Below are 21,039 nucleotides of genomic sequence, written 5' to 3'. Positions count from 1 at the left end.
AGGAATGTTGGAAATCCAGGAATAAGCTACAATCCTACTCCGCTTATGAATTAAATATGTGACATGTGTATAGAAAATAGGTTTTTTTGCTAAGACAAATGTTAGGGATGAACATTTTGTCCATCCAGAAAGTGATCCTTTTCTTTCCTTCTTTTCAAACCCACAGGCCGCTAAGTCTATTTCTTTTGCCAAGCTCTTTATTGTATGACAGTTTATTCAACTTAAATTCTTCCAAATGTCCTTAAAACCCTTTGAATGAAAAAAAGGTTTAGGTTTTGAATAAACATTTGACCTTTTACGCACATAATCCCCCTCCTTTTTAAAATGTTCACGAACTCACTCATATTTGAATGTGTATATAAAAATGATAGTTTGGATTAGAAAACCGGGAGTTGCTATTATGGCCGTGGTTGCAAAAATATTTCATTTTAGCTGATATGTTAGATAAACAGAATGACTGGAAACTTACATTGTGCAATTAGGCAACTGTTCCACAGCCTTTGTTTTGTCACCATATGCTTCTAAACCAGTAGTCTTATTTACCAGCTTTATTCCAGTAAAATTCAATCTTTGCTTTTTTATCTGAATATAATGAAATTTTTGTTACTATTTTGTTCTTATTTATTACATTTTTATTTCATTGTTTACCAGTGAGGCAGACGTACATACCATAAAACAAATTAGCTTAATAAAAGTCTGGAATCTGAGAGCGGCTTTTAAACAAGTAAGTCATTGTGGCTCTACTTTATAAAAACTAATGATTTAATTTTCATATGCTCAAGAAGACAACTGGACACAAGAAGAGTTTTTTCCCCCAAACACTATCACTGTGCTAAACAAATAATTCACTCAACTCTGTCAAACTATTTACTAAGTCTGCACTACTATTACTACTAGCTTTTTCTCATCATTCCTAGCATCCATCTCCTCCCACTTATGACTGTATGACTGTAACCTGTTGTTTGTATCCTATGACAATCATTAAGTGTTGTACTTCATGATTCTTAACATATGTATATTTTATTTGACGTACACTGAGAGCATATCTACCAAAAACAAATCCCTTGTGTGTCCAATCACACTTGGCCAATAAAGAATTCTATTCTATTCTATACTCTCCTACTAAAAATTAAAGATTTTAATTATGCAGAATGGTTTAATTGTAGTCATTTAGTAAGCAATAACTGCTGAAGTTAAAGATGCAGTTCAGTCTTAAGCATGTCTATAGGTTCTTAGTAGTGAGTAGTAGTAGCCCTCACCAGCACGATTTGTAAGCCGCCCTGAGTCTAAGGAGAAGGGCGGCATAAAAATTGAAAAAATAAATAAATAAATTACTGAAGATGTATTCTCAGAAATACCATTATGTTTAGTGGTGCTCATTCTCTTGCAAGTGTTTAAGATGGCAGCTTTACCTATAGCTCCTGTCACTCATCCCAGCTGTGGATCCAGCAGTTTGAAAGCAGGCAACTATGAGTAGATAAATGCATGCCAGTTTGGTGGGTGGCTTAATGATGGAAACATGAAAGGAACCCCCAATTGGGCATCCCCCAGGCAACTGTGATGTCAACTGGCTAATCTTTTCAACTTGGGAGCACTCTGGTGCTCCCAATACAACTGTAGTAATTTATCCACAGCACATAAGCTGTAGCCGGTATAGCTCGCAATTCCATGTTTGTATTTCTCCCCATCACTGATTGTCTGCAGGAACAGGTGAAGACTTAATGCCTGTTTGAGTTAGAATTGCCAGCAAGTCAACATTTATAAAAAAAATATTTTATTGCTCAGGAGATATTTGCATTCTATCTAACATCTGCTTTCATCTCCCTAATACAGTTTACATATTACATTATAGAACATCTTTCTCAACCTTGATAAACTTAAAATGTATAGACATTAAATTCCAGAATTCTCCAGACGTCACACTGTTTTGGGAATTCTAAGAGCTGAACTCCACTTTTCTTAAAAGTTTCCAAGGTTGAGAAACATTGTAATAGATAGTGATGGTGAACCTTTTTTCTCTCAGGTGCTGAAAGAGCATGGGCGTGTGTTATTGCGCATACACGAGTGCCCACACTCATAATTCAATGCCTGGGGAGGGCAAAAACAGCTTTTCCGTCCACCAGAGGCCCTCTGGAGGCCAGAAATGGCCTGTTTCCCAACTTCTGGTGGGCCCAGTAGGCTTGTGTTTTGCCCTCCTGAGGCTCCAAACGCTTCCCTCCATCCCCCCGGAGGCTCTCTGGAAGCCAAAAAATGCCCTCCCAGAGCCTGTGTGTGAGCTGAAAATCAGCTGGCTGGCACACACATGTACATTGGAGCTGAGCTAGGGCAATGGTTCGTGTGCCAGCAGATATGGCTCCGCTGTGGCACCCGTGCCATAGGTTCGCCATCACTGTAATAGATCATCATTAGACAAAGTCATATTTTATAAAGCTTTTCTTACACAATGGGCCCTGCTAATAAAATTAGCATAGCTTAATATGAAGAAAATGGAGCATATGATCTACTCGATAAGGGTTATGCTTTTGTAATCAGATGAAGTTATTTGGAATCAACTCCTTCCAGAGATTTGTACTGCTCCCACCTCATCTTTGCAAGTAATTAAAGATTCATCTTTGCTGACAGGCCTGGGGCCACTAACTCTAACACCTAGCCCTGACCAATGAACGAATTTACATGCATGATTGGGTGACTGCGAGCAACTGGTTTTTTTAAGAAATTGGGGTTTTATAACGTTTTAGATTTAGGTTTCTATATGCTTTGTGAGCCACCCTGAGTCTGAGGAAAAGGGCAGCATCGAAATCTAGTAAATAAATAAATGACAAAATGGATGTATTTCAGCAATCAGAAATGCCACTCACACAGTTCTGAGGATTTAAATAAATTTTATTTTCAGGCACTTAATGAGTTAAAAGTCCTACTCCAGATTGTAGAGCATCTAATTGAACCAAAGAGGAAAGTATCTTCCTGGAGGAAATGCAGTTTGTTTTCTATATACAGTAAAACTAGTGCAATTTGGTGTATTCTTGGATAATGATCAGCAGCAATGAGAATAATAGTCTCTATTAAAATATATTGCAGTCTGAAGTATTTTTTGCTTATTTTAATTAAACTATATGCACAAACAGAAAAGATCCCATATGAAATTTTGGACTTCCTCCTCACTATTCTTCAAAGAGGAGGAATAAACCAGAATTTAATTTATTCTGCAGTAAATTCCTGGTTTGTTTAAATAATCTTTAATCGACATGACAAACATGTTTCTGCCTTGTTTACAAAGGACATTAAATGCCTAATCTTTATATGATGATGCAGTAGGAATCTGCTGAAGCAAAATGAATTTTGGTTTATTTCTCTTCCTAGGCATATGGGGAAAAGGTAGCAGACTTTCCTCAACAAGGAACAGTGGAGCAAATACTTTCTTCCATTTTTGGAAAGGAGACAGTGAATAAATTTAGGGTGGGTTTCAGGCATGAGGCAGACCCTTTAAGCCAAAAGTGTTTTTTTTAACTGGCTACATCTTTCTCAATGGTCAGAGGTTTCTCACCTCTGATTTAAAATGTCTTCTATTTGCATGTAACTGCCTGGTGAACTTAGAAGCAATTCTCATTTGCTTTAAGTATAGCACAGCAACTTCTGCTTCTCTTTGGCACTCATCCCCAGCAAAAAGAGTTGTCAACGCTAGAGAAAGAGTACAGGTAATCATCACTTCTACTGAGCCCAACATTTTTGTTATAAATTTTGCTACATTTGTGACCTTTCTTGCCCCAGTTAAGTGAATCACTGCAGTTGTTAATTTAGTAATACAGTTTTTAAGTCAATCTGGCTTCCCAATTGGCTTTGCTTGTTAGAAGAGGCGATCACATGACTGTAGGACCCTGCAACCATCATAAATAGGAATCAGTGGCCACATGTCTGAATTTTGATCACGTGACCATGCGGATGCAGGAACAGTCATATGAAAAATGGTCTCACACGTCACTTTTTTCAGTGCGGTCGGTCACTAAATGGACTGCTGTAAGTTGAGGACTACCTTTATTGTCAATTATAGACACAATGAAGGGGAACTGATTCCTTTATTTTGTCCAGCGAGCCTCTGGCATTCTATGCATCTAGAGAGTCTTGGTCATTCCATCTAGTTCTATATGCATTGGGTGCAGCCTAAAGAATTTTGATTATCAGTCCCCCAAATGAATGATTAGAAATTCATTTAAATTTTTCTTACATTAAATATTATCCAGAGCAATGCAGTTCGTTTATTGTTGGTGTTCCTTAAATTTACTTAACACTGTGTGGTTCTGTGCCTTTATTCTCAGATCTCAAATGCTCAGTTGATAATTCTGTCCAAAAAAGGGCAAAAACTTCTAGCAGGAGACAGACGGAACCTATGGCACATTTCTTTAAAGTTGGAAGCTGCACAATAAATTGTTGTTTACTTCCATTGACTGTAAAATGAAAGAATGCTTGTTATCCTTTGGAATATCTAGAAGAGTCAAACAAAATAGCTCAAGGCACGAAGTCCAAACTGACTTGACAGAAAGCAGTGCTGATAAGAGACGTGAGATTATGAGCACTGTACTCATTGGAAATCCTAACTTGACCGTCTCTCACTGCTGCTTACGTAGCAATGCCCAAAGATACACATTTCCATCATAATTTTTATGACATTTCCATGGCTGAATGAAAAAAAAGCAGCATTGTGGCTATGAAATGGAAGAAATATATCAAAAGGCATCATTTTGTAATTTTGCTTTTCTAATTGACATTAACCTCAACATTTTCCCTATTGGCTCAAATATATCTTAAGAGTGGTTACTCCCCTCTCCATCACTATACATACATCCCTCTTTCATTTCCCACATCTACTGCAATATACAATTCGTGCGTAAGCGACAATGTGTTCTGTAAAACATTTCATTGTATGGGCTGTATGAAACAGTTTAGGGGTTTTTTTTTGGGGGGGGGGTTGTTCTGGCTTTGGTTTTTCAATATAGAATTCTTTAGAAATGAACTTATTTATCCTGCTTCAATCTTGTACAATATTTTTCCAAGATAAGTTTCATGTGTCTTTCAAATTTGTTCTTGTTTCTTGGTTCAGGAAGCATAGAAACTTCATTTCCCCTCTTCAAGACTCTGGAAAATAGATGGAAAACCAAAGCATTAAATATTTTCTTTTTCATTGTATAAATAATTGAATTTTTTGGTTTTCTAAAAAAGATGCCAAAAATTAATTTTCCTGTAATGAGACTGTGTTATCACAATATGATTGTGCTACAATTAATCAAAACATATGTTTAACTATTCCAGATATTAATTTTTACATATTTATTTGGCATATTCGTATATTATTTATTTTTAAAATTTCAGGGTGGCTTATAATAAAAATAATTTTATTTTGTTTGATTAAGAAAAATATATTATCTTTTCTCATTTTGTACAATTCTGCAATAATGTCACAAACACTGAACAAATAGCAAATTCAAAGGATAACAGTAAATGTATGGATAGAACCGTTTTATTACGAATGCCGCAGGAAATATGGATAATGTTGATTAAATTATTCATTCCTTATTCCATTCATCAAATTTGTATGGCTACTCACCTGCCAAAAAGGGACTCTGGTGCTGTACAGCACTTAAGTAAAAAATTAATATATAAAAACAGTCATTATTAAAGTATATAAAAGATGCCAAAAAGAGCACATGCACAAAAAAAGGATGATATTAATGGCAGTAAGTAAGCTTTTATAAGATCTTCTTGGTCCCCTGGGATCCTCAGGCCTAATGGCACAGACAGCTTTAGAGACTTGTGAAATGTTAAGATTGATGGATGTGTGTGTGTGTTTTATACATGTACAGAATGTATGTAATGAAGTTTCACATAATCCATCACATAGTTATTTTCCACAATATATTTCTGTAGAATTTGTAATGTAAGTCTATTCCTATAGCTCTGTGAAGAGAAGGAAGGAAGAATGGGTGCAATAATTTCATGGTACTCTTCAAATATCTGGGAGAATATCACACAAAAGAAGGTCAACATTTGTTTTCTATCATTCCAAAGAATGAGACCCAGAAACATGAGTTGAAATTGCAGGAAGGCGAATTCTGATTAAATATTCAGCAGAAGGAGCTATTTGAATGTAAAATCTGTCACCTGGACAGCTAGCGAACTTGCCTTCCCTGAATGTAATTATGCAGCTGTTGGATGGCCATTGGTCAGGAAAAGTTCAGTTTAGATTCAAGCATGGACTCTCCAGTCTGTGATCTTACATTGTCCTGTCCAATGATATGATTCTATGATCAACACTTTGTTGCAACAGAAAAGTTCTGTTCTGTTTGTTTATTTACAATGTGTATGTGTTTGTTGGCTGCTCTGAAAGAGGAAGTCATGGTTATTGTGAGTGTTCCATGTCAGCCTTTGGAAATGTCAGATTCAGAGGAGGATGAAGACGTAGAAGCTGTCAATAACTTGATTTAAGAGATGTGGAGGAGGATAGTGGTGATGAGAACTTAATAGAAAATCCATCGGATGATAGTATGCATAGTAGTACAGTGATACCTCGTCTTACGAACCCCTCTTCATACTAACTTTTCGTGATACGAACCCGGTGCTTAAGATTTTTTTGCCTCTTCTTCCAAACTATTTTCACTTTATGAACCCGAGCCGCTGGTGCTGGGATGCCCCGCCTCCAGACTTCCATTGTCAGCCAAAACACGGGGATTCCCTTGAGGCTCCCCTTGCTGGAAAACTCCACCTTCAGACTTCCATTGTCAGCCGAAGCGTGGGGATTCCCCAGAGGCTCCCCTCGCTGGGAAACCCCATCTCCAGACTTCCATTGCCAGCTGAAGCACTGGGATTCCCCTGAGGCTCCCCTTGCTGGGATTCAAAGCAACACCGGCAAAAATGAAGGGAATCCCAATGAGGGGAACCTCAGGGAAATCCCAGCGCTTCGGCTGGCAATGTGTTGTGATTCCGTCTGAGGCCCCTCAGGGAACGGCTGATCCTCTGCTGGCTTCCTGCTCAGAGGGGGAGGATGAGGAACAGGAGGTTCAGGCAGACGGGGAGGAGGAATCTCAGGCTGAGGGAGAGGGAGGACAGCCAGAGTCCCCCGAGGGGGAGCTCTCCCCAGCAAGCAGCCTGGATTCCTTAGATGAAAATGCACAAGCAATAATCGATCTCCGGCAGAGAAGAGCAACACAACGAAGGGGACAATTAGCCAGGTACTTTCAGCACTAAAGAGGCAACAGCTGGGTTTGGGTGTGGTGCTCTCTGGAAAGGCTGAAAAGGCAGACCCACCCTTCCTGGCTTGTGGAGTATTATCTTTGGTAGTCCTGGGACCTGGCTGTGATCTTTGGCGTCTTGGAATTCTGGTTTGTGACTTTGAATACTGAAACCTTGGGGGGGAAAGGTGTGGGTCTTATTCTCTACAATGGTGGGTGTGCCAGCAAGAAGTCTGCTGTATTGTCTGGCCATCAGGACTCTGCTGTGAAGTCTCATAGCCTGCCTGTTGGGAAGAACAGGTTTTTCTCTGTGTTTATTTTTCAAACTATAAAGTGCTTTTGATTTTACCAGCGTGTCTGGCTGCTTTTTCCAGTTGGTGTTGAAGTCTGGGGGCACCCAGACAGAACACAATGGAAGTCCGGAGGTGGGGTTTCCCAGTGAGTCTATGGAGAGGGGCGGCATCATAATAATAATAATAATAATAATAATAATAATAATAATAATAATAATAATAATAATAATAAACAGGCACAGCAGAGAGGGCTGTCACTTCTGCTGGACCGTGGGAGATAAACTTAGCATCTAGAACTTGCTTAATATTGGATCAGGTGGGACAGCCAGAGGTAGACTTCCCTCCCCATAGTTCTGATTCTGATGTTATCTGGCTCATCAGGAAGATGTGGGACCTTCTAGTTCACTTGTACATCCTCCTCCGGAGCATAAATATGGAATATATCTTTCAGTAAATCACACAGGTTCGTAAATAAATAAGTTTATTTCAGGGGTTGAAACAAAAAAGGAGTCAACCTATTCTCCAAAGCACCTGAGGGTAGAACAAGAAGCAATGGGTAGAAGCTGCACAAGGAGAAAAGCAATTTAGAATTAAGGAGAAATTTCCTGACAGTTAGAACAATTAATCAGTGGAACAGCTTGCTTCCAGAAGTTGTGAATGCCCCAACACTGGAAGTTTTAAAGAAGATGTTAGATAACCATCTGTCTGAAGTAGTATAGGGTTTCCTGCCTAAGCAGGGGATTGGACTAGAAGACCTCCAAAGTCCCTTCCAACTCTGTTGCTATTGTTATTTAGTTACTTTCACTGTGTAACCTTATATGTATCATCACTTTTGTATTTGTTTATAACAAGACAATCACAGATAAGCCATTAAGTAGAAATATTTAGCAAGTGTTAACTCCTTTGCAAACAAACAATGCATATAAATCTAAATAAACCAACAAAAATAAACGCAAAGTTGTTAAAATTAATAGCTGTTTTGCCACTGACTATAAGTGGTCCTGAGAATCTTTTAAAAATAAATTATATTAAACTTAAGAGAAAAATGTATATTTGTTACTGAAATAGTCACTGTATCTGGAAAATACAGCCTATATTTTTATTTTGCCCTTTCCTTGTTTTATCAAGGCGCTTTGAAACAAAGTCTAAATACAGAACATTCTCAAAAAAGGGACTTGTAACATTTCTGTAAGCCACTCACCTGCTGCTGCGTTTTAGCTTGAACTTTCAAAACAACCCTTTTACTTGTTCTGTATCAGGGTCCAGGTCAATATCATAGAAGCAAGGCCTTGTGGGCAATCCAGGCATAGTGGTCATCTAAGGGGTCAAAGAACCAGGAGTCACATTTCAACTATTGTAACCTGGAAACCTCTCTACACATAGATAGAATGAAGTAGAAGATCACAATGTTCTTCATGGCCCATAGAAAAGAACGAATCCAGCTCTAATCCAATTCCTTTTACTAAATCAAATCCCTTAAACGAATGCAAAGAATTTCTGGAAAAGGAAATAAAAGGCTGTAATATCCCAAATTTTATGGGACTAAGCTTATTAAAAAGTTTTGTGTTCTAAGAGATATAAAGCATGGAATGTAAATAGTTAACGACAGTGGATTAAAAGCAGAAACTTTATAAATACCATACTTTATGTATATGTAGTTTGCATCCGACAGAAGTCTATTATGACCAGCTTATTTCTTTTTATTTTTAGGATCCATTTAGTAGCAAAAGCATTTCCAAAATTATGGTTATCGATTACAGAAATAATTTGACATGAATCACACTGCTGCAATGTACTGAATAATTAATTGAAAATAATTTTAACCTAGACATTACAAAGGTTGGGCAGATATTTTTGTAGCCAATAAAGATGGAATGTAAGTGACGTATCTGATTTCATACTTTTGGGGGGCATACATTCTAAATATGTTTCTAAATAAGCAGTCCTTGGTTATGAACAACATTCGGTGAACAATTGAGGCGATAACAGGACTGACCAAATGGTATTTATGATTGCTCCCCAAAGTTATGGCCTTTGCAGTGCCCCATGGTCGTGGGATCAAAATTTGGGTACTTAAGAACAGCTCAAACTGCAGCATATGCTTCAATTCCCCCCCATCTGCCGACCTCCCCAGTCCCCACACTACACTCTGCCACCCCTAACTTCCCTTAGCTGATAATGGCAAGTGTGACAAGGCGAAGGACTCTTGTCTGCTGAAGGGAGCTTGCCAGGCCCAACTAGGAAAGCAGCAGCAGGATGGAGCCGGCAGAATGAGTTAGGGTAGGAGGCACATGAGGTCCTCACCTAATGAAACTGTCTTGGCTTAGTGTCTATTGGAACTACAGTGGTACCTCTACCTAAGAACATCTCTACTTAAGAACTTTTCTAGATGTTCAAGATTTTTTTGCCTCTTCTTAAGAACCATTTTCTACTTAAGAACCCGAGCCCGGAAAAAATTCTCAATAAATTTGAGAGCGGCACGAAGGCCTGGCCAGTTTCCTGCCATTCCCCCTGGGTTTCGCACAGTGTATGGGAGGCAACCTCGCGCCGGGTGTATGGGAGGCGCGTGCTCCTCCTCGCCGCCTCAGAGTCCCTCTTTTTTTAAAAACCTTAAAGTTTTGGATTTTTTTGATTCCCCTCACCTCACCTTCTTCCTTCGGCAGTGACTGTCCTCCTCCTCTTCTTCCTCCTTCTCCTCCCACCCAAATTCCAAGCTTTTATTTCTTTCCTAATGGGTTTGCACGCATTATTTGCTTTTACATTGATTCCTATGGGAAAAATTGCTTCTACTTAAGAACGTTTCTACTTAAGAACCTGATCATGGAACGAATTAAGTTCTTAAGTAGAGGTACCCCTGTACTGTTGCTAAGTAGTGCAGTCACATGATGTTTTACCTAACAACATCTTCACTTAGCAATGGAAATAGGGTTGTTTAGGCGTACTATATATAATATTCTACAGACTGAGTGTTTGAACTATTCCCACCAATCTATAGGATGAATGTCTCTCTTCCCAAATAGAGAAAGATGAATGTTTATTATAAACCCAAAGGAAAAAGATAACCATAATAAAATATTGCATAAAACCCAAGGATTTGTGAAACAAAAAACAAGACTCCCAGTCCAAAAATACACTCAGCAAATTTGGGTCTGTATATTCTTTTCTTTTTCAATGATTCTTTTTTCACTTTTCAGTTTCCTTTCCCAGCATTCTTGCATCTCCGAATCCTCAGAGAGCGGCGGCATATAAATCTAATCAATAAATCAATCAATCAATCAATCAATCAATCAATCAATCAATCAATCAAACAATAAATAAATAAATGAATAAACAATTTTTCATAAATTGCTATTGACTAACAATTAAGGGAAGCTTCATCAACTTCCATTTTTCTCTCCTCAGAATCTTTCTCCTGATTCTTAATGAAGAAAGAAAATTTTATTTGCATGCTACTCTGACTATATTGCTTTACATAAAGCTAAATACATACACAAATTATAGAGAGACTATGCAGCTTACATCTTAATAGGTCTTAAAAGAATCCGCTATAAGCAGCTAATTAAAAGACAGAAATGCCCAGCATCCGTCTTGATGTAATTAAAAAAAAGCTGATTATATCCTATGAGAAAACAAATGCTGTGACAAAAATTTGTTGCCAAAGTTCTTGGATCCTGGCAGGTTGATCTGATAACAAATATAAAAACAATCATCCCAACAATAGGTAGGAACAACTAGGGTGCTTGAATCGATGGTATTGTTACAAGCAGAATCAGTTATAAGGTACTTCCTCTCTAAATTAAGCCTGTCCAAAATCTGACACAAGCAAACCAAAGAGGAAAATTGCAATGATTAAATGAGCCAAGATACATTTTTCCAAGAAAATAATAATGCAGAAGGTTATGATCTCATAATAATTAAACATGATGGAAAGAAATTCATAATTAGATCTCCTCTAGTTCTTAAAAAATGTTATTTGTCATCATGAACTGCAATGCTAGGAAAAGGAGGCACAAATCCTTCCCCCTGTATTACATTCTCTAAATCTGAATTCCTCATCCAAGTGTTATGAAGCCTCTAGAGAAAGTATCAGTTTGGGATATGCAATTGTGGTAAAGCACTTTGCGGAAAATCACATAAACATAACAGAGACGTGATAGTTGATCCAATCTATGGAGGGAAAGATTGTAGGAAGGGCTAATAGAGCTAATATTTAGAAATATTTTACGTCTTCCCAACAGGAAGATAAAAATCACAACAAAATATATTTAGTGACTCCCATTATCTGAGAAAATTATGAAAACAGAGGAAGGTTTGTGACATTATTTATTACAATTTCCCAAACTGGAAACAACTCATTCAATTGACATTCTCTCTGCGTGTGTATAAACACACACAACTTCATAAATTGCCTTATTCAGTAGATAGAATTCTGTATTGGCCAAAAGTGTTCGGAATCACAAGGAATTTGTCTCTGGTGCATAAACTCTCAGTGTAAATACAAACAACAAAGTGATAGGTCATAGATTATTGTTCTGCCGGTGTGTCTCAATCGCCCATAATTACAGAGTAATTAGTCCAGGAAGACACACACCACACGATAAAAGGAAAACCCAAAGGTTTTTATAAACAGAAAAACAGAAACAGCTCCCTTTTTAAATGTCAAAGGGATTTTCTGGTACACACAAGGCACAGGTTAAATGCAGTCCAATTGCTCACCCAATAACTGGGAAATTGAGTCCAATTCTAAAGTCAATATCTCCACTGAGGAAATGATTTTTGGAGGACTGGAAAAGATTGTACAAGGATGTAATACTTCTTTTATTAGATATTTTATTCATTTTTGACTTTAGGGCTGGAATAGGTTTGATGTGATTTGATGCCTGGAGCGACTACGATAGAGTTAGCTTGGAGATCAATTAACATTCTAAACTTTGTAACAAAAAGAAATTTGGGTGACAAAAGTCTTTTCAAAAATAAATGAAATAATAACATTTTGTTTCAAGGGTATAATTCCTATATATCCATACGTTCACTATCTTTAAAATTGTTTAGGAACACACTAAATCTAATTTAGAGATGAATGGTTTATGAAAATATATTGATTTATTTATTTTATTTTAAATATGAAAATTAAAATGTAATAATTACTACAATTTTAAATGTTTATGTTAATATGGCATCTTTAAAAAGATATTACTCTATTGATTTTATTTTATTTTTTTAGTTAAAAACAATGCTAATATTAAACAAACATATCCTATTTACCCATAATAAGAAAAATATATTCATTTTACTTCCTCTTATGTGCTGCTGCTACTGGCTCATGTGAATGATAAGGCCCCAGATACAAAATTAAGACTGGCTCCCATTCAAATTAGGCAATCTTTCTTGAATACAAACAGGGACATTTTATTCTCTCAGATAATGTATGTTCTTCAAACAATATAATCAACAATTGAAATCAGGACAGTATTTATGAAGCTTAAATATTCCAAACATTATAAAATATTATCTTCAACATGTTAGGAATTTTCAAACATCAAAAACAAAGTTCACCAACAAGGCAAAAAATAATCAAGCCATTTCATAGCCAGAAATTATTCTTTTTCTGGTTAATTTTTTTCTCTCCAAATAAGAAACATACATGTTGCACACACCCCTCCTCCCCTTTCTTTACTTTCTATCCCTTTCCCCATTCCTCTTCTTATCCTTTTGTCTCCTTCTTTTATTTTCTTACTCCATATTATTTACACTCTTTATTCCACTTTGAAGATTAAATATGCACATTTGTTATTACGTTCTATTATTTAACTTTATACTATGTATTTTGTTACTTTTCTGTTATGTTTGTCTCCCCCCTTTTAAAATGTTAATATTTAATAAACATTTTTTTAAAAAGAGAAACATACATAACATCGCATATGCCTTAATATATTATCACTTTAAAAACAGGAATATAGTAACCTAGATTACATTCCAATTTTAATTTTGTTATTCAGTTTATCTCAATTTTCTCACTCTCCACCAGAGGTGGGCTGCTGTCGCAACGGCTAATTGGAACGCAAGTCTGGGATAGAGCGCAATTTTGCTTCTCACACCTGTGCAGGGTGCAAAATCTTGAATGGGGATGCACATGCGGGGGAGTTTTGGTGAGGTTTTCTGCTTCCCTGCATCCAAATGTATTCCTGCACTGGCACAGCAACCATTGTTTTCCAGAAGGGCTGCCGAATGCAGTTTCGGCAGCTAAAGGAGCCTAATTGCTCACCAGCCAGTGAAGCAACCAGTGGAGGGTACTTCAAAGCTCATAAAGACTTTGGTGCAAACTGCATTCTTCTTCCTGGTCCTCTGCAAAGAAAACAATTACGATCGAGGGAGAGAAAGGAAAGTCCTAAAGTTCTCCTTCCAGGGAAAAAGAACTATAGTAGGTCAAACTCAGGACCTAAAATCTCACATGCAAGAACTGAAACTGAGTTGATTAACTGGAGACCATTACCAAGGAGGTGTCAGCCTTTATTTCCACAGAAAAACAACCATATAGCTCTTCCCTGACAAGGCTGATTTGGAGGCAAGTGTCAGGCCCAAAGTCATTATGTGAAGTCCAAGGTGGGCCTGACACAGTTTGGGAGTGAGAGAGAGAGATATGCCACCACACATTCCGTTCTCCAGATGCCATAGTAACAAACACAGGAAGGAATCAGGAATCCTGCATAGGATTGGCCCTCATGACTGCACTTGTGGATGTGGAGATATGAGATGGGGTTTTACCCGGATGTAATCTAAGGGACTCAGAGTTGGAATGATTCCAGTTGAATCCAGACATGTCTGTTAATAAATCTTACCCAGCGAGAAGCCCAGGCGTGGAATTGATTTATTGCTCAAGCTATTTGGTTCGCTGACAGCGAGCTTGTAGCTTAGAGGTTAATATTCTGCCTTGCATGCAGAAGGCTATAAGTTCAAAACAAGTAAGGGTATGTCTAGCTGATGAGGCCATAATAAGGTGAAAATAGATCTATACTAGGCTCCCTTCCTTTTCACATGTCAGCAAAAATATGTAACCATGTAAATTATAGTTTGTCGACTATAAATTTTTAAAAATCTGCCTTGGAAATGGCCCTGCATGGGGCCGAGAGGCAAAAGGGAAGGAAAGTTGCTTCCTCCCATATTTGGGAATACAGTAATACCCCGGTTATTGCGTCCCCGACCATTGCGAACAGGGTAATTTGCGATTTTTCAACCCGGAAGTCAAAACACCATCTGCGCATGTGTGCCCTTTTTCTATGGGCACGCATGCATAGATGGCGCCCGGCAGATCAGCTGCTGGGCGGCTTCCCTGGGTCTTCCCCCTCTTGCTGGTGGGAGGGCGAGCAGCGGGCATCAGCAAGGAGTTTCCCCACCACCCACGCAAACTCCTCGCTGCCGCCCGCCCTTCGCCCGCCCACGCCGTTCATTCTCGCCGCTTTCGAACTGAGTCCTGAAGCGAATTTGCTCCGGGACTCAGCTCGAAAGCGGCGACAGCCAGCGCGGAGAAGCCGTTCGCTGGCGCTGGCTGTCGGCGCTTTTGAGCTGAGTCCCGGAGCGAATTTGCTCCGGGACTCAGCTCAAAAGCGCCGACAGCCAGCGCCAGCGAACGGCTTCTCCGCGCTGGCTGTCGGCGCTTTTGAGCTGAGTCCCGGAGCGAATTCGCTCCGGGACTCAGCTCGAAAGCGGCGACAGCCAGCGCGGCGCGGCTGTTTTAAAATGTCACCGCCGGCATGGGGGGCTTGCCAGCACCCCCCGGACCCCCAACCCGGGTTTGGGGGGCTGCTAGGAAGCCCCCCATGCTGGCGGCGACATTTTAAAACAGCCGCGCCGCCCCCAATCTTCGGCTCCTCGCTAGCGCTGCGGGAGTAAAAACACCATCTGCACATGCGCAGATGGTGTTTTTACTTCCGCAGCGCTACTTCGCGAAAACCCGCTCATTGCGGGGGGTCCTGGAACGGAACCCTCGCAACGAGCGGGGGATCACTGTACCAGGGTTGTTTTGACAGAAAAACAACCATATTGTTCTTCCCTGGTAAAGGCTGATTCGGAGGCGAGCTTGTGGTTTCGAGGTTAATATTCTGCCTTGCATGCAGAAGGCTATAAGTTCAAATCCCTTAAGATTATGTCTAGCTAATGAGGACATAAAAAGGCCGAAATACTAGGCTCCTTTTCTTTTCATACATCACCAAAAATATGTGTGTATATACTGTATATGTGTGTGTGTGTGTGTTTCTGTTGATTATACTAAACTATTCTAGTCTCCCTTCCTTTTCATTATCAGCAAAAATATGTTACATATACAGTATATATATGTGTGTCTTTGTGTGTGTAACATATTTTTGCTGATAATGAAAATTAGTGGGCTCCCTCCCCCCCACATATGTATGTATGTATGTATGTATGTATGTATGTATGTATGTATGTAAATAGGTATGGCTAGCTGATGAGGCCAAAATAAGGCCAAAATAGATCTATCCTAGTCTCCTGTAATTTTCAATTTCAGCAAAAAAACATGTGACATATATATATACAGTGTTCCCTCGATTTTTGCGGGTTCGAACTTCGCGGAAAGTCTATACCACGGTTTTTCAAAAATATTAATTAAAAAATACTTTGCGGGGTTTTTCCCTACCCCATGTTTTTTCCCACCCAATGATGTCATATGTCATCGCCAAACTTTCGTCTGCCTTTAATAAATATTTTTTTAAAAAAACTTTAATAAATAAACATAATTATTAAATAATAAATATGAATTTATATAATAAATAATCTGAATGGTTGCTAAGGGAATGGAAAATTGCAATTTAGGGGTTTAAAGTGTTAAGGGAAGGCTTGTGATACTGTTCATAGCCAAAAATAGTGTATTTACTTCCGCATCTCTACTTCGCGGAAATTCAACTTTCGCGGGCGGTCTTGGAACACATCCCCTGCGAAAAGCGAGGGAACACTGTGTGTGTGTGTGTATATATATATATATATACACGCAGAGAGGTGGCATACAAATCCAATAAATAAATAAATAAATATATGTACACACAATATATATATATATATTTAAGTACTGTAAGTTGATACTATCAACTTGTTAAATATTTCCCCACTAAAAGCATAAATGAAACTTCTAAAATTTAATTATCTCTGCTTTGCTAGCAAATTTAGAAAGTTGACAGCTATCCAGAAGTTCCAGTTATACTCTATTTGCTTTGAGGTATATTTTGATTAAAAGAAATAAAGCAGAAGAAAATGTAAACAACATGGCCTTATTGTCTTGCCAAAAGTCACAAGAATTAGAGTTGTGACCATTTAATTCTTGTCTTACCTTGTTCATCATTATAATATACTAATATGGTTGCAAACTCAGGGTTAACCGAAGACATTCTGCAGCCTGAAGCAAACAGAACACAACATTTCCATTTACAAGGAATCATACTATTTTAGAAGGTACCCAATAGTGAGTGCACCATTTCCACAATAAAGTATGTGTTATATCCTTCAAATGTAAGGAATGGCTTGAAGTGTCAGTAAGAATAGTTTAGGAAATGATCAGCTGAATTAATCTGTGGGAATCTATCACCCTCCTAGAAGAATGAAATATTTTGAGAAATATTTAAAAAGGCAGGAAAAAATATTTTCCCTAAAAGAGAAATAAAAATCTTAAGGGAGACAGACACTGAGAGCCCCAGCTCCCTTCCCCCAGCAGTTATTTTGTGCCCATTAAAGACTGGGCCAGCCAATCTACAAGACAAAAGTCATCCAGCTCCAGGGTGATGGGATTAAGACATGACCCTCCAGGTCATAATAGAATTAACACCATCTAGCAGCAGAGCTCACCACATGGCGCACCAAGCCACTTCAGCCCAAACTTCAACCAATCTTAGCTCAGACAAGCATGACCCTTATGGGGAACTATGGGAGTCTGACAATAGCCAACGGAATACATGTTCTTGAACAGGAACAGGAAGCTCAAGTTCAAAGCCCAAGATAAGGTTTGGTCAGCCACCCAGAACCACCCATATTCTCCTGCTTCATCATTAAACCATCTTCCCAATCAGCTTCCATGTTTCCAGTTGGACCTGAACCAAATGGATATTTCTTCCAACAAAACACTTTACTTAATGGTAGCACTCATGAGGAGAAATGGCACCACAGACTATTATTCTAGGCTCACTATAGATTGGTTGCAAACAATACTAATAACCAGTAGATGATAGAAAATGATGGCTTTTATATATTCAGTAGAACACAGTAAAGCGGAAGTGATAAAATTGCTCTTAAATTCTTGGCATGATTTTACTGATAGCCCTTTTATATGCATTTTGTATTAATTTAAGTTTTAATTTACTGTGTGCTTTGCACTTTTGTGGTTTTATATGTGGAATTTAATATTTATAACTGTTAATATTGTAAATTCTCTGTCTGCCCTTGTGGGAGCGAACACACCCACAAGATACTGCAGAGCCTAAACATGCTTCTGTTTCAGTAATTTTCTTGCAAGGCAATTTTTCTTAATCCTCACCTCTTACCATTCTCTTACAAAGCTATTTTAGTTTCTTTCTTCCTAGCTCACTTTTTAAAAGCATCATATTCAAAATATGGCAAAATTCATTATTTGTCAGGGTTCCGACAGGTGCTATTTCAGGAAAATTAAAATCAACTGGCTAATTTAAATGTGATATTTAATATATTTATGCATATGTTGTCAACATTCAATGAACTCCGAGTCCTTGGAGAGGGGCAACATAGAAATCTAATAAATAAACTATGTGTTTCAAGTTTAAGGCTTTCACCACAAGCTAAATTGTGGGGGCAATAGCCTAGCTCTGTTAAAAAAAAAAGTGCTATTGCTAACATGTTGTAAGCCACTCTGAGTCTAAGGAGAAAGGCGGCATAAAAATTGAATTAAATAAATAAATAAATAAATAAATAAATAAATAAATAAATAAATAAATAAATACATAAATATCTTAACCTTAGATCTGTTCTGCTTTTTCCCCGTCAGTAGATACATTCCTTATTTTAAGCAATTCATTCCCTGAAATTATTCATTTCTAATATAATCATAATTCTTTGTTCTGTTTTGCTCCCCTAAAGAGATGAGCATGATAGCTCATGTGGTTAGGACACTTGGCTGACAATTGGCAGGCTCCTGTTTGAGACCGGCTTCCTGCTATGTGGTTGTAGGAAGCTCCTGTCACTCACTCCAGCATCTGCTGACCCAGCAGTTCGAAAGCAGGTGAATGTGAATAAATAGATGGGTTATAACAGCCTGGTTGGCACCTTAACGGGGACATGAAAGTGGCCCCCAACTAGGCATTCTCTGGGCAAGAGAATTGGTGATGTCACCAATTAAGACAAAATGATTTGGTGCTTCTGACATAGATGTATAGTATAGTGTTCCTAAACATATTTTTCTGAAATCTAATTATTTTCTGAATAATTCATTTACTTAGTTAATTAGTTAATAATCAGTTTATGAATAAGCTTAATTGCCATTTCTGAATTCTAATTATGTAGCTGTTTTCATTTTCATAATAACGTTAGCAAGTACGTCAAAAAACTAAGGGAAATATTCTATATTTCAATATATAGCTTTATAAACAAACATGAACAGAAAATAATCAATAACTAAATAACATTGTTGAATGTATGTTGGAGTTTAAGAACAACTGGAGATCCCAAAGTGTTCCATTACTTTCTGTGTTATTATTCAAAAATATATCTACTGTGTTTCTCCTATAATCAGACATATCCTGATAATAAGCTCGACGGGGCTTTTCAGAGCGTGTGTTGAAATAAGACCCCCTCCCAACTACTTTACACTCCATGCACTGCACCCCCCCCTAACCAAGTCGCGATGCTCACCTGCCACTCTTGCTCACCTGCTAACTTGCGCCCCACACTTGCTGGTAAGGCTGATATCTCTCTCTCTCCCCTTCCCCTGCACGCACCCACCTCTTGCTTGCTCTCTCTCTCTCTGATGGGGGCATGCCTGCTGGCTCTGGTGGCGATCCTGTCTCTCCGTGTCTTGCGGCCCACCTTGTCCCATCCTCCGCCCCACCAAGAGACACGCATCTTACAAAGTACAGAAACTCTTCTTGCTGTGAGAAGTTGTTAACTGCTCACCCTTGCGAGAAGAGTTTCTGTACTTTGCAAGGTGTTTTCCTTCACGGACTGTCTGAGAGATGTCACAGAGCTGCCAGACTCAGGTAAAGTACGGATCTTGTGGCCCACCTCCTGCACCCCGAAAATAATAAGACCTCCCCTGATAGTAAGGCCAAAGCTATATTTCAGGGGTCAAAAATATAAGATAAGAGTCTCATTTTTGGGGAAACACAGTACTACTGTAAATATGTATGTATGTACAGTGATCCCTTGATTTTCGCGGTCTCGATTTTTGCGAAACGCTATACCACGGTTTTTCAAAAAATATTAATTAAAAAATACTCCACGGGTTTTTTTTGCTATACCACGGTTTTTCCCACCCGATGACGTCATACGTCATCACCAAGAGTCACTTCTCTGTCTCTTTCTCTTTCTTTCCTGTCATTCTCTGCTTCAATCATTTTCTCATTTCTCTTTTTTTCTCCCCTTTTTTCTATCATTTCTCTCTTTTTCTTCCTCTCTCACACTCTCTTCCTCCCTCTCTCATCTCTTTCTTTCCTTCTCTCTCTTTCCTTCTCTCTCCCCCCCTCCACTTCTCTCTCCCCCCTCCACTTGCCCACGAATTTATCGGGGTGGGAGTCGCGAGTGGAAGGGTTTCTGGTGCCTTGTGCGGAATCGGTTGCGCGGTCCGCCTCCGGCTAAAGGTTGCGGCTTGGGCTGGTCGGCCTTGGAGGCGGGAGAAGGCAAAGAGCAAGCGGGGAACCCGGCGGGGTGGATGGCGGCGGCGGCGTGTGTGTGTGGTGGTGGGGATAGGATAGAGAGGGACCCGGGAGAGTTCGGGCGCAGATGGTGTTTTTACTTCCGCACCACTATATTGCGAAAAATCAAGTATCACGAGGGGTCTTGGAATGTAACCCTCGCGATACTCGAGGGATCACTGTATATCATTGTCTTTCTTCAAATTGATAAGTGCATCTTGTTCCTCCTTTTGTATGTTGCTTCTAGGAGGTTTACTAGAGCAGAGAATATTAGTGACTTTAAGTCTGATTTTGTTGGCTTCATCTGGGTTGATTTTATTTAGAGTAGTTTCAATTCCACATATGATGTTTTCAGTTGGAATGCGTTTGGGGGTTATTGCAAAATTGAATCCTTTTGAAAGAATATTGGTTTCTGTAGTGGTGAGTATCCTGTCTGATATGTTATGTACTGTCTCCCATCAGTGAAGATATCCAGCGAAAAATCATCCCCAGAGAAAAATCTTCCATATGTCCAAAACTCTATGGCCTTCCAAAAATACACAAGGAAGGAATACCTCTCAGGCCAATAGTCAGTTCTATAGGCTCCCCTCTACAAAACCTTGCCAATTTTTTAGCCAAATATCTTCAACCATATACAGAAACTAT

General features: G+C 38.8%; 1 protein-coding gene across 1 annotated transcript in view; it reads right to left on the bottom strand.

Annotated features, from left to right (window-relative positions):
- Window positions 1-2,862: 2,862 nt before the first annotated feature.
- The window catches only part of MTHFD1L (methylenetetrahydrofolate dehydrogenase (NADP+ dependent) 1 like), a 177,777-nt gene continuing 159,600 nt past the window's right edge, over window positions 2,863-21,039 (bottom strand). Inside the window, exons 27-28 of the mRNA XM_070733706.1 lie at window positions 8,715-8,830; window positions 2,863-5,130 (exon numbers count right to left, since the gene is read on the bottom strand). Of these exons, the coding sequence (XP_070589807.1) occupies window positions 8,741-8,830 (90 nt within the window). The 3' untranslated portion in view covers window positions 2,863-5,130; window positions 8,715-8,740. The remainder of the gene's footprint in view (window positions 5,131-8,714; window positions 8,831-21,039) is intronic.

Source organism: Erythrolamprus reginae, chromosome 1 (genome assembly GCF_031021105.1).
Source record: "Erythrolamprus reginae isolate rEryReg1 chromosome 1, rEryReg1.hap1, whole genome shotgun sequence".
NCBI classification, from domain to species: Eukaryota; Metazoa; Chordata; class Lepidosauria; order Squamata; family Dipsadidae; genus Erythrolamprus; species Erythrolamprus reginae.
The sequence above is the reverse complement of the archived record's forward strand: the minus strand, read 5'-3'. Positions and strand labels throughout refer to the sequence as shown.